General features: G+C 38.2%; 1 protein-coding gene across 1 annotated transcript in view; it reads left to right on the forward strand.

Annotated features, from left to right (window-relative positions):
* Nucleotides 1-13,609, forward strand: part of LOC126499314 (EGF-like and EMI domain-containing protein 1) — a 629,335-nt gene that overhangs the window by 410,154 nt on the left and 205,572 nt on the right. Inside the window, exon 5 of the mRNA XM_050138486.1 lies at nucleotides 5,064-5,186. Coding sequence (XP_049994443.1) covers nucleotides 5,064-5,186 — 123 coding nt within the window. The remainder of the gene's footprint in view (nucleotides 1-5,063; nucleotides 5,187-13,609) is intronic.

Raw genomic sequence — 13,609 nt, forward strand, 5'->3', positions numbered from 1 at the left:
GCTGAAAAGAGAAGAAAAGCTGCAGACTAAAATCATAAATTTAAAATAAGGTGCTTATTAATAGAAGTTATAACATGATACACAGTAACTTTATAGAAATAAGCAAATGGTAGATTTAATTCGAAGGTGTGAGTAGTTAGAGCTCAGTTACATACTATCATCCTATTAGTAAAGAGTAAGGTATTTAGAATATGTTTATGTTCGGAAAGAGCTAGAATATATTCAAATAATACATAGAGAAACTTCAAATGTTCGAATAATGAAGTGTAAAAGTAGACTTCAGAGAATGAAATTCATGCAAACAGCCATCAATAGGAAATAGATACAGGTAACAGTCTAACAGAAAAGTCAACTCTAATGAAAGATGCTGGATCTAAAGAGGCACGTTTTATAACAAAGGGTCGTGTGTGCTAGGAAAATGTGGCAATGTTAATAAAGCTTCAAATTGTATGAAACAAAACTTTCCATCATAATAGGACAAACGAAATCTGATAAAGAGATTGAGAAAATCCTTAAAAGATGTAAAAATATGAAAACCCTGGGTAACAAACTTGAATTAATTAAATATACATGTTTATACATATTCGAATTGTATACATATAATATGAAACCCATACTGGGGAAGTGCTAGAATTAAAGTAATGTAGCAGATTTTGAAGAATTGAGATTTTGTTGACTATGATCTAGCATTTCATAACAAAACAATAGAAAGTTCACAATGGTTTTTAAGAAAGACCCCAAAATATAATTTAAAATAATCTGAAGAAGAAATGTTTATTTATACTAGTAAATGTTTTGAGCTGAACAATAATTAAAATGCAACATGAGGAACAAAAGCAAGTGAAGGATAGGCAATACTTTAGCTTTTGGAAAATTATGCCTACCCCAAACATCTCAGTGAAATACACTGTCTTCAGAAAATATCATAGTGTCTTTCTCTCCCAGGTCATCCATGAAACTGTTCTCTAAAAGGATGAATTCCTTATCCTTCCTTTCTTGGTCCTCCTCCTTCTCCTCCTTCTCACCCTATTTCTCTTTCTCCAGAAGTCCTAGAGCCTCCACCCAGTTCCCAATTTATGAGTTAACAGCCAGCATATAGGAGGAGTTCAACTGCCAACTGATTCTACTGACCATCTTGGGAGGACCATCAAATTGGGCTTAGCAATCCTCAGAAAATAACACGTTTTCTTTTAACCACTCATTGCTGGGGTAGATTGTCACATGCATATATGGGTGAACAGAAGTAAAGTTTCAGAGTAAGATTAGAAGACAATGATTGAAGTTAGAACTACAAGAGAAACACACAGAAAGAAGAAGAAAGGTAGTGACAAAGCATAGGATAATTAAGACAGAAGACAAACAAGCAACATTGAAAAATGAATAGTGCCAAGACCTTGGTATTGGAAAACACAAGATGAATGACAAATGGCTGGGATGGAGATGTTGAGTGAATGATGAGGTGGTTGGAATGAGAATAAGCGAACACCCATCTCCAGTTGATGAGTTGTCAGGGAAGGAGTAGGAGGGATGGTCTTGTTGGAAGTGTGTTACTGAAAGTGGACTCTTAGATTCCAAAAACCGACACCATGCCCAGTGTCGCTTTGTCTCTGTCTGTTGCCTATAGATCAGGCTGTAGCTTTCAGCTTTTGCTCCAGAAAAATGCAGGCTGCCATGATTCCTGCTATGATGATCAAGGACTAACCCTCTGAAACTGTATGTAAGTTCCCAATTAAATGTTTCCTTTGGTGGGGAATGGTAAGAGTTGCTTGGTCATGGTGTCTCTTCACAGTAATAAAACAGTGACTAAATAGAGGTATGAATGATGATAGACAGATGACATATACATACTTACCCAGATAGATAAATAAGTAGATTGAGAGAAGATAGAAGATAGGTAAATCATAAACAGATTCTAGACAACAGAAAGATATAAGGAATTTAAAACAATTCCAATAAAAATAAAGAAGAAATTTTATGAGTTAAGTACAGATTGAGCAGGCTGGGTATCTAAAAGTGTGAAAATATTGAAAAAACTTAGCAGCAGTATATTCAGAAATTTATATGAAATAGGAAAAATTCTTTGAGTGATACAATTTACTCCAATGCATTAAGCTGTATAATTAAATATTTTTATGTGTAATAAATAAATTAAGCTCATAAGTGATTGCACACACAACATAGTACACACATAGAGACATACATTACACAAAGAGCCACATGCTGCAAGTGGCATAGTAAATGAACTTAAACATTGATGTAAGAAATAAAACCAATCTATTAAGATGATAAAAAAGAAATATTTTTAACTTGCTTTCATTCCCATGAGAGGTGGGTATAAGAACCTGGTGTTATCAAAAATGTGGGGGATTATAAGGAAAAAAAGAATACTAGTCATATCATAAATATAACCACAAAAATTGTTTTAAAAATCCTAGCTGAAATCATAAATGAATAATTTGAATCATATAAAATCCTGATGAGATTTATTTTAGAGATGCAAAATCAGTCAGTGTCATTTATTACCTTACATAATTAATAAGAAACCAAATAGTTTTCTGTATATATTCAGTAATTGTAAGACCTAATACTTGTTTTTGAACCAAATATGTATGAAATGAGAACATTCTGAAGTGATATTTTGTTTATAATCTAACAAATAAAGCTTCCCTGGAGATCAGAGTGCACCACTAGTTAGCTATAGAGGCTAGGTAGTGGTGACACACACCTCTAATCCCATCACTAGGGATGTGGAAATAAGAGGAGGTAAGACTGGGCAGAGAGAAGAATATAAGGTAAAAGGAGACAGGAGCTCAAATGAAGTATGTAGATGCAGTCTGAGTTTTCACAGGGACAGCATCACCCCTTTGGTCTGAGCATTGGTAGAGGTAAGAACTCCCTAGTGAGTGGTTGGTTGCTCTGCTTCTTTGATCTCTCAGTTTTCACCCGTAATATCCAACTTTGGGTTTTTATTCTTAAGACCAATTAGAATTCATAATACAGCATTTTAAATCTGATCAGATGAATCTTTATATATGGACTGATGGAAATACAGATTCATTTCCACTACAAGAATGTGCATATTAGAAAGCCATCTTTTCAAGGCTTGAAGGGAGACAAAGTAGATTACAAATATCTCTTTAGTTTGAGGTTGTGCCCTAAGACCAATAAGTATAATAACCAATATTTTAAGAGTTAAACAAATCGACAAACTATTTAAACAAACTTTTCAACAAATGTCACTCAAATGGCCAATAACATGAAAATGTGCTTAGCCTAATTAATAACCAGGAAAATGCATATTAAGACAAAACATGGTGCCATTATAAAATCTCCAGAGGACTTGAATCAAAAACAGGATATCCCAAATACTGGAAGAAATTAGTGACATCTGGTCCACAATACACAGCTGGTGGGAGTATAAATCAGATTAATCTCTTTGGAAGACTGCTTGGTTATAACCATTAAAACAGAACATGTCGGACTATCTGACCCTTTGACTCCAGTTGAGATCTATCATCCAGCGGAAGTACATGTGTAAATCCACTGAAGGCTTGCTTAGGTGAGAATATTCATGTCAACATTCTTCCCAGTCACCAAAACAGAAAAAAAAAATCAATTGTGCTTTATCTGTGAAGTGGATAAATAAACATTCTGGTAAATCTTTAGACTACAGCAGTATTCAGGATATAGCAAGAAAGACTGAACGGCATGTTCCCACAGCTCAAGGGTGTGTCTATAAATGGATGGTTAATGAAGGAAGGCAGACAAAAACACAGAAATAATTCACAGTCCAAGTTTGTCTGAACACCTTACAAAAAAGTGAAGTTGGTTTGTAGTGTCTCAAGGTCAAAGCAGCTGGGACCTTCAGCTACACAGAATGTTTATTGAATAATAACCATAGTTGGTCCCCGCAGCGAGCTTCTGCTGCTCGGCTGTGGATAGGCACACACCAGAGCATAGCCTAGCGCACACAAGCCCTCAGTTTGGATGCCCTCAGTGGCTTCCACTATTCCTCCCTGGTCAGTCTTCCCTATTGTCTCTTTTCTCCCCTGCCCAGATCTCCCATCCTTACTTGCCCTGCTCCCTCATGCTTTCCCTTCCCCACCTTCCCTCTCCTACCCACACTCCTCTTACTGAGCAAGCATCTACCAAGGTTACTCTGCTTACACTGACTATGCTGATATGAGCAGGAGAGTAATAATGTATCCAGCCAGGCCACTGTCAAGGCTGAAAATAAGTTAGAATGTTTCTCAGGCATTAGTTGCATAGGAGCAATGCATAAATTTGAGTTCTAAAACTAAAGACTTTTAGCCATGGGTTTAGAAGAAGACTCAGCAAAGCTATAGTTCTGTTTAATCCCCAACCCCTGCTAGATACTACAGAACACTACTGTAATTTCTCTCTATGTTCTGGATCTCACGTTGAATTGCTGACTGGTAGGACATTTCTATATCTGTCCTACAAACCCTCCAAATCTATAGCACTAAAAACTCCTTATTTAACTATTTTAAAATAGTTATTACTACAGATATCAAGGATTAGGATGTGGCTATTTCTCTATGACACATTAGCTCTGATTAAAATGAGATGCTCGGGCTTGGGATATGGCTCACTAGCTAAACCTCTTGCTGCTCAAGCTTGAGAACCTAAGGTTAATCACCCGTGCACAGCTGGGCACAGTTGCACAGCTGCAATCCCAGTGCTTTTGTGACAAGATGTGACAGGAAAGGGAGATCTCAAAAACTCAAAGGCCAACTATCATAGCAGACACCAAAAAGAACCTGTCTCAAGAGGGGTGGAAGGTGAGGACACCTGTGGTTGTCCTCTGATCTCCATCAGCATGCTGTGCCGTGTGCACACTTGTAACCACATGTATATTCACACACATGTGCACATAGACACAAAATAAATAAAAAAAAAAAGATGCTCTTCTTTTCTCCTTAAAATCTGATGAGGAAGGAATGCCAAATTGGTGGATCGATTTTAGGAGAGGCATTGGAGGGTTTTTTTTTTCTGTGTATTTACTTTGGAAAGACTGATTCTATACAACTATTCAATTGCAGATATAAACGAATGTGCTGTTGACAATGGTGGCTGTCAAGACCAATGCTGCAATACGATTGGCAGTTATTACTGCAGATGTCAAGCTGGCCAAAAGCTGGAGGAAGATGGCAGAGGATGTGAAGGTACCAGAGAAGACTGACTGCTTCCTGATAAGGAAACAGAGAACATCTATAGAATGCAAATATGGGGGTTGCTTTCCATCTAAGCCAGTTGAAGCACTTGTGTTAACTATTGCCAAGGGCATATCTTCTTCTTGTGCCTAGATTACAGAACTGCGACCCATTAGAAAACTTCAAGTAGCTTATTATAGACAGCATATGATTATATGCTGGTGACACAAATAAAATTGTGTCATGTTCTGATTATAGAATTTCAATCATTCATTTAAGTCCTGGGGTAAAGAAAATTTGTGAAAGCATTTTATTTATTTCTATAGCAAAAAAAATGGTACTTCTTATAAAAGAGTCATCTGTTATCAAATGACCATTGGCCCTGACTTTAACCCTTCTTTTTCAAATTAATTCTTTTCATCTTTTAGTTTTTTAATTCAACGTATTATTTACTTGACAGTCATTGAGTTTCTGTTCTCTACTAGGCATTATTCTTTGCCTTAGAGATGTAATATTAATGAGCAATAAATTCTTCCCTGAAGGAGCTCATTGATTAGAGGAGAAGATGGAAATGTGTGCTCAGATCTTACAAACTGATGTGGTTGGGAATCCTTAAGTGGGGTTAAATGCACTGGGAACAGAGATACAGGTTTTACTCTTGTCTCTACCCCTAATTGTGTAACCTTGGGCAAGTTGCTTAATCTCTCTGACATTGCCATCTCTAAAATTTAGGATAATGTTAGCTACTGAAACCACCACCAGCAAAGGTGCTTTGAGACCTAAATAAGACAATGTATTTAAAATACTTAGCATGGAGGCTGAACAGCCTAGGCTCAGGATAGCCATGCACTGTGCTTACCTTCAGTTTACTGGATGCTCACCTTGGGAAGGTGAAGGGGATCAGAGAGAGCTTCCCACTCAAAGCACTCAGCAGGTAATCTGGCCTGGGAGGATCAGGTCTGCTACTCCCTATTGTCTTTTCTGGCTTTTACTCTATTCATTCTACTATAATGCCTGATCAATAAAAATTCAGGCATCATTGCCTCCTGATTTGTCTACTTAAGAGCATGATAAGTAGAAAAGAATTCTAGTTGTGTTGTGGACATTGATCCTAGGAACTCTCACTCCCTCCCTCCCTGAACATAGTGAGACATGTGAATAAAGAGACAAAGCGAATAAATAAAAGACATTACCAGAGCAGGTGCCTGGACTGAGGTAATATATTTAGTAGGGATTACTCAATTGCCTCGCAGCTCAGGTTCGAAAGATTAGTCTTCTCTGCCATGACTTGGACTTGCTTTAATTTGGAAGATTTAAGATAAACAGTCAGGCATATTCAAGGACAAGAGAATCTGTGATCTTCAGAGATTAGTTTCACCCAGGGAAGGCACTTTGGGGAAGGTGTAAATTCATAAGGGCAAAGCGTCATCTACATTCATTTGTTCATTCATTCATTATTCATTCATTCACTTCCTTGTAATAATTTCTAACTTTGGATGTGGTGGGCAGTAGTACTCCCTATCAGACATATGTACAAATTACAAAAGAGATACAGAGACATTGCTAGTGGTGACCTTTCCCCACTAGCTGAGGAATTATCTATCCTAGCCTTTTGCTGAGGATTATCACAATCATCAATTTCAGTATCATAGAAACATTTCACACTTCTTGCCCAGTTAGTAGCTGATGTTAGACCTAACAAATTTATTGACATTCTATAGCAGTTATTAGGTTAACAGTGCAAGTTAGACCATATAACTCATAGTGCACTTTCAGTTGATTGTCTTGTATCTTGACTCAAGTTGTTCCATCAACCCTAAACTGTTGAAGGAGAAAGTCACTTGTTAGTTTCCGGCCACCTGGCTATTTTAGACCCAAAATAATCACACAGAAATTGTATTAATTAAAACACTGTTTGGTCCATTAGCTCTAGCTTCTTATTGGCTAACTCTTACATATTAATTTAACTCATTTCTATCAATGTGTATATAACCACAAGGTCATAGTCTACCAGCAAAGTTTAAGCAAGTCTATCTCCCACAGTGGTTACATGGCTCCATGGCATCTCTCTGACTCCGCTCTTCTTTCTCCCAGCATTCAGCTTAGTTTTTCCCACAAACCTAAGTTCTGCCTATCAACAGGTCATGCCAGTTTTCTTTATTCATTTATGGTAATCACAGCATACAAAGGGAAATCCTACATCACCTATTAAGCGAAGTGTTTTCTCTGGCTGCACTGAACTGTGGTAGCTCTATAGAAACCATGTAGGACTAAAGCTAACTTGAGGAAACTCAACAGGGGCATCACAGAGTAGTGATGCTTTGCTCTTACCTTGCCCCAAAACTGAGAATAGGGATATGGGATGTGTAAGGAAGAGCCTTTCCTGCAAAGTCTATCCCTACTTGCAGTCTGATTCATCTTGGAACCCCTTGTTTTCACTTCCCAAAGTGACTGGAAGAGAAGGTTATGCTAGAGAAGATTATGGTAGAAGCTGAGCCTTGTCACGCTGCTGGCTCAGCTACTAACCACATGGTGGCTTAAACTTGTTTAGAAACATAGTGTTGATATAAATACACAACTCCCATCTCAAAGGAAGTAAGAGACAATTTATTCTGGAGCCAAGTATGAGTGATCATAGTCCTGGCCCAGAAACACTGATTTAACTCAGCCTATGTTCCATGTTTAAATATGCTAAAAGTTCAGTGAGATTTTTATATTGATAGGAAAAGGAAATTATAAATCAAGACACTTTTTAAAGCATTTGTGGGGATACCAGGTGAGTCACAAAATCTGGGGAAATTTTTGCTATAGGCATTAGATGATCCCTGATAGCATACTAAACCTTTTGTTTGGTGGGACCTAGGTGTCTGTTTGTAGATTTCAAAAGCTTTATCTAATTATCAAAAAGACGGTAGGCCACATACAGAGAAGGCTAATAGATGGCTATTAAATTGTGCAAGAAATTGGCCCAGGATAATCTGGCTTTGGACTTCAAGATTCCATAACCTCTACATCATTTACATATTAATCAGGATCTTTAGTTCACAATAGCTAAGTTAAAAGTTAGAGAATGTTTTCCTCCTATGTCCCTGACACCCCCGGCTCCTACAACCACTGCTCCCTCTCTTCAGCAGGTCTCCCTGAGTTTGGCCAAACATTTGGCCTTGGATCTCTGGGTCTTGGGTCTATGAATCTGCCTCCATCATTCACTGAATGAAGGCTCTCTGTTGACAGCCAAGATAGTCTTCAATCTGATCACAGTTCAAGCTCTGTAGCCACTTCTTCCAGGAGTCTTAGCTGGGGCCATCCTTGTAAACTCCTGGAAGTTTCCCTTGCATCAGGCTTCTACCCAGCTCCATAAATCCCCTCGACCTAGTCATCCTTCTCAGGGCTCTCCCCCTCTGCCCAGCCTACAACATAATCCATCAAGTTCTCATCCCCATTCACTCAGTTCACCTAGGACATCTGTTCTATTTCCCCTTCCCAAGGAGATCCATGCATCCTCCCTTGGGTTCTCCTTTTTACCTAGCCTCTCTGTGTCTGTGCATCGTAGCATCATTATCCTTCACTCTACAATTAATATCTATTAATGTTGATATTATTATTGATATGTTAATATTAATTTATATTAATATGATTTAATATCACTTATGAGTAAGTGGATGCTATGCTAGCCTTTTGGGGTCTGAGTTCCCTCATTAAAGATGAGTTTTTCTAGAAGGGGTGAATTGAGGAAGGGACAAAATGAAGTTGAAGAGGGACAGAGGTTGTGGTTGGTATACAAAATTAATTAATTAATAAAAGAAAAATAGGAAAATTTTAAAAATTAAAAAAAAAGTATCGAGGGAAGAGATTTAGAAGTCCAGCACAGTTTAAAGTCACTGTGAGTGAGTGGCTAATGGGTCCTTAGCATTTTCTCATGGCTTGTTCTTGATAAAAGAAAGGTCCATTGGTTTCAAAAACATCATGTGGGATGCTACAGCCATAGAATTGAACAGTCACTTATGACCGTTATTTATTTAACTTATTTAAGTTGTTTTAAAATAGAAAAAAGCATTTTAGTGGGTATTTATTATCTTATTTTAAAATTAGAGTTGCTATAACAAGTGTAGAGCGTACCCTCAAGTGAGACTGAAATATTTGTAGATGGCTTTGTGAGACAACATATCCTCTAAATTTTCCTCTAAAGATCTATCAATTTGTGAAGAAATTGTCTTTCTAAAAATACTTTTATTATCAGTGTGTATGAGTGTGTGTGAGAGAGAAAGTGTGCTTGAGAGTGTTTGTGGGGTGGGTATTGGTGAGTGTGTGAGTGTTTGTCTGTGTGCGGGTGGGTGTGGGTGAGTGTAGATGGGTATGAGTGTGTTCACACTAAGACAGGCATGTGGAGGTCGGAGTCCACCTTCTAGAATTGGTTCTCTACTTCTGCCTTTCTATGGTCCCCAAGGGTCAAACTCCCATCATGAGGCTGCAGAGCACATGACTACTCTCATAGGCATCTCCTAATCTTAGACAACCCTGTGAAAGTGAAAACCACTGCTCTTGTTTCTTGAGAACCTGACAAGCTCCCCAGGGATATCAACCACACATGAGATATCAAGTTGCAATATGACTAGACCCTTCCCCTCCTGTTAAGGTTAGATTAAGCAACCCAGTAGGAAAAAAGGGGTCCCAAAAGCAGACAAAAGAATCAGAAACAGCCCTTACTCCAATTGTTAGGAATCCCACAAGAAGATCAAGCTACTCAGATTCTGTGTTTTTTCTTGTGGTGTCCCTGACCCCTCTGTCTCCTACAATCCTCCCCTCCCGTCTTGCTCACAGGATTCCCCAAACTACATTTAATATTTAGCCATGGGTCTCTGCATCTGTTTCCATCAGTTGCTGGATGAAGCCTCTCTGACGATTAAGCTAGGCTTCAGTCTATGAGTAGAACAGAGTATCATTAGGCTTCATTACATTGACTTTATTTTCTCCAGTCATGTTTGCTTCTATCCTAGGTCTCTGAGCTCTTCAGCCTCTGGTTCCCTCCCATCTAGGAAGTGCCAGGGATGGGCTTCCTCTCATTGGTTGTCTAGTCCAATGATTTTTGTACCACGTTTACCCCAGCACGTCTTGTAAGCAGGACAAGCTGTAGGTTTAAGGTTTTGTGGCTGAATGGCGTCCCAATCCCTTCACTGGAAGCCTTGCCTGGTTACAGGAGATAGCCCATTCAGGCTCATTATCCCCCATTGCTGTGCATCTTTGCTAGGATTGCTCTTGTAGATTTCAGGGAGTTTCCATTGCACTAGGTTTCTAGCTTCTCCCCCCAGATGCTCCCTAATTCCAGTTTTATCTTTTAATACTCTACCTCCACCCTCTTCCCCACATAATCTCCACTGCTCCCTCCCCACCTACCACCAATCTACCCAGTGTATCTATTCTATTTCCCCTTTCTGCGGAGATTCATGTATCCCCCCCCACACACACACACATTAATCCCTTCTTGTTACTGATCGTCTCTGGGTCTGTGGATTGCGGCATGATTATCCACTACTTAACAACTAGTATCTACTTATAAGCAAATACATCCTATGTCTTTCTTTCTGGGTGTCTGGGCCACCTCACTCAGGAAGTTTTTTTTTTTCTAATTCCATCACCTTGCCTGAAAATCTCTTAATGTTTTTAAGAGATGAGTAGTACTCCATTGTGTATATGTACCACGTTTTCTTTATCCATTTCTCAGCTGAAGGACATCCAGGTTTGTTTCCAGGTTCTGGTTATTATGAGTAAAGCTTCTATGAACATAATTTAGCAAGTGTACTTCTGGTTGGATGAAATGTCCTTTAAATATATACCAAAGAATGGTATAACTGGGTCTTGAGATAGATTGATTCCCAATTTTCTAAGAAACTGTCATATTGTATTCTAAATTAGCTTACACTCCTATCAGCAATGGAAAAATGTTTCCCTTGCTCCACATCCTCTCCAACATAAACTGTTACTTGTGTTTTTTTATCTTAGCCATTCTGATTGTAAGATCGAATCACTGTGTTGTTTTGATTTTCATTTCCATAATGGCTAAGGATGTTGATCATTTCTTGGTGCCTCAGCCATTTGAGATGATTCTGATGAGAAGTCCCACATTTGCATCTATGCCCTACTTTTTAATTGGATTGTTTGGTTTCTTGAGTTCTTCATATATTTTGGAAATTAACCTTCTGTCATATGAGGGGTTACTGAATATCTTTTCCAGTTCTGTAAGCTGCTGTTTTGACCTTATTGACAGTATCCTTTGTCTTTTCAAAGACTTCAGGTTCATGAGTCCTATTTATTAGTTGTTTTGGTGTCTGCACGATTGGTGTTCTGTCCAGTAAGTTGTTTCCTGTGCCAGTGTATTCAAGGCTATTCCAGTTTCTTTTCTATCAAATTCAGTGTATCTGATTTTATTTTGAGGTCTTTGATTCATTTGGATTTGAGTGTTGTGCAGGGTGATAAATATGGATCTATTTGTATTTTCTACATGTTAACATTTAGTTAGATCAGCACCATTTGTTGAAGATGCTCTTTTTTCTATTGTCTATTTTTGGATTCTTTATTAAAAATCAGATGTCCATAGGAATGTGTATTTATATTTGGGTCTTCAATTCAATTCTGTTTATCAATCTGTCTGTTTTTATGTCAATGCCATGTGGTTTTTATACCATAGCTCTGCAGTAGAGCTTGAAATCAGGGGTGGAGATGCCTCTGGAAGTCAGAAGTTCCTTTATTGTACAGGATTATTTTGGCTATTCTGAATGTTTTTTTTCATATAAAGTTGAATATTGTTTCTTTAAGGTCTGTAAATAATTATATAGAAATTTGTATGAGGATTATGTTGAATCTATAAATTGCTTTTGGTAAGATGTCTATTTTTACTTTATTCGTCATATGGATACCTTGGCATGAGAGATCTTTCCATCTTCCCATATTTTCTATTTCTTTCTTCAAAGACTTGAAGTCCTTGTTATACAGGTCTTCCACTTGTGTTATAGACATCTGAAAATGTCAAAGATGGTATTTATCTTTACAAAGGAGAAACACATGGTGGTGCTGGAGTCTATTGGCATTAGGGAAGGACAAGGCCAACATCTTCTGAGACTCTGCTACCCTAATGTTAGCCCTTTTCACTTTATACATCATATTTCTTTTTAGAGGCCTTATTTTTCTAGAATCCTTTTATGCATGCCCACTATCATACATGTGTGATCTCCTCTGCTCTTCCATAGTCATTCACTATTCATAACCTTATTCTAGCGCCTGTGCTCCTGGTAGGCAGTTAATCCAGTGAATCTCATTTCTAGGCATTATTATCACTCTCTTTTCCTCCAGAGACCAGGAATGCCTCTAGTATAGATCTTCTTACAGAGCATGACAGTTACATACGTTCATACAGGTAAAGACTAGGTCTTGCCACCTTTTGTTACCAATGCAGAGTGCCTGATACAGGGTAAAATTGCAAGAGTTTTCATTGAATGAATGAAACTTATGCAGTCAGGGGGTCAATCTAAGCCCTCTACATATGTGATAGTGGCATAGCTTTGTCTATTCATGGGACTCCTATTAATAGGAGCAGGGGCTGTCGCTTTGGCTGGCTCTTGAGAACCTATTCCTCATACTGGATTGTCTTACCCAGTCTAAATACAAGGGGAGGTGCTTTATCTTATGACAACTGATATTTCATGCTTTGTTGACACCCATCAGAGGCCTGCCACTTTCTGAACAGAAAAAAGGAGAAGTGGATTTGAGGGGCAGGGAGACATGGGGAGAGCAAATGGGAGGAGAGGAGGGAGAAGAAACTGTAGTCGGAATGCAAAATAAATAAATTAATTAAATAAAATAAATTATGTAGTCAAATATTTGTACAAATGTCAGTACATTTTTTATTTACTTTCATATGTGCCCATTTTACCTCTGCAGAAGCTACCATTTAAAATGTGACTAGCTGGGCCATTTGGCCATCAGAAAGTGGTAGTTTAAAATTTTTCTGGGTTAATTAGCATTTTAAAGTCTAGTTTCTTGAGTTCTTTATATATTTTGGAGATCAGACCTTTGTCTGTTGTGGGGTTGGTGAAGATCTTCTCCCAGTCAGTGGGTTGCCTTTTTGTCTTAGTGACAGTGTCCTTTGCTTTGCAGAAGCTTCTCAGTTTCAGTAGGTCCCATTTATTCAATGTTGCCCTTAATGTCTGTGCTGCTGGGGTTATACATAGGAAGCGATCGCCTGTGCCCATCTGTTGTAGGGTACTTCCCACTTTCTCTTCTATCAGGTTCAGTGTGTTCAGACTGATATTGAGGTCTTTGATCCATTTGGACTTGAGTTTTGTGCATGGTGATAGATATGGGTCTATTTTCATTCTTCTACAGGTTGACATCCAGTTGTGCCAGCACCATTTGTTGAAGATGCTTTCTTTCTTCCATTG

This window comes from Alexandromys fortis, unplaced genomic scaffold (genome assembly GCF_014885135.2).
Source record: "Alexandromys fortis isolate MF-2015 unplaced genomic scaffold, M_Fortis_MF-2015_v1.1 scaffold_15, whole genome shotgun sequence".
Classification (NCBI taxonomy): Eukaryota; Metazoa; Chordata; class Mammalia; order Rodentia; family Cricetidae; genus Alexandromys; species Alexandromys fortis.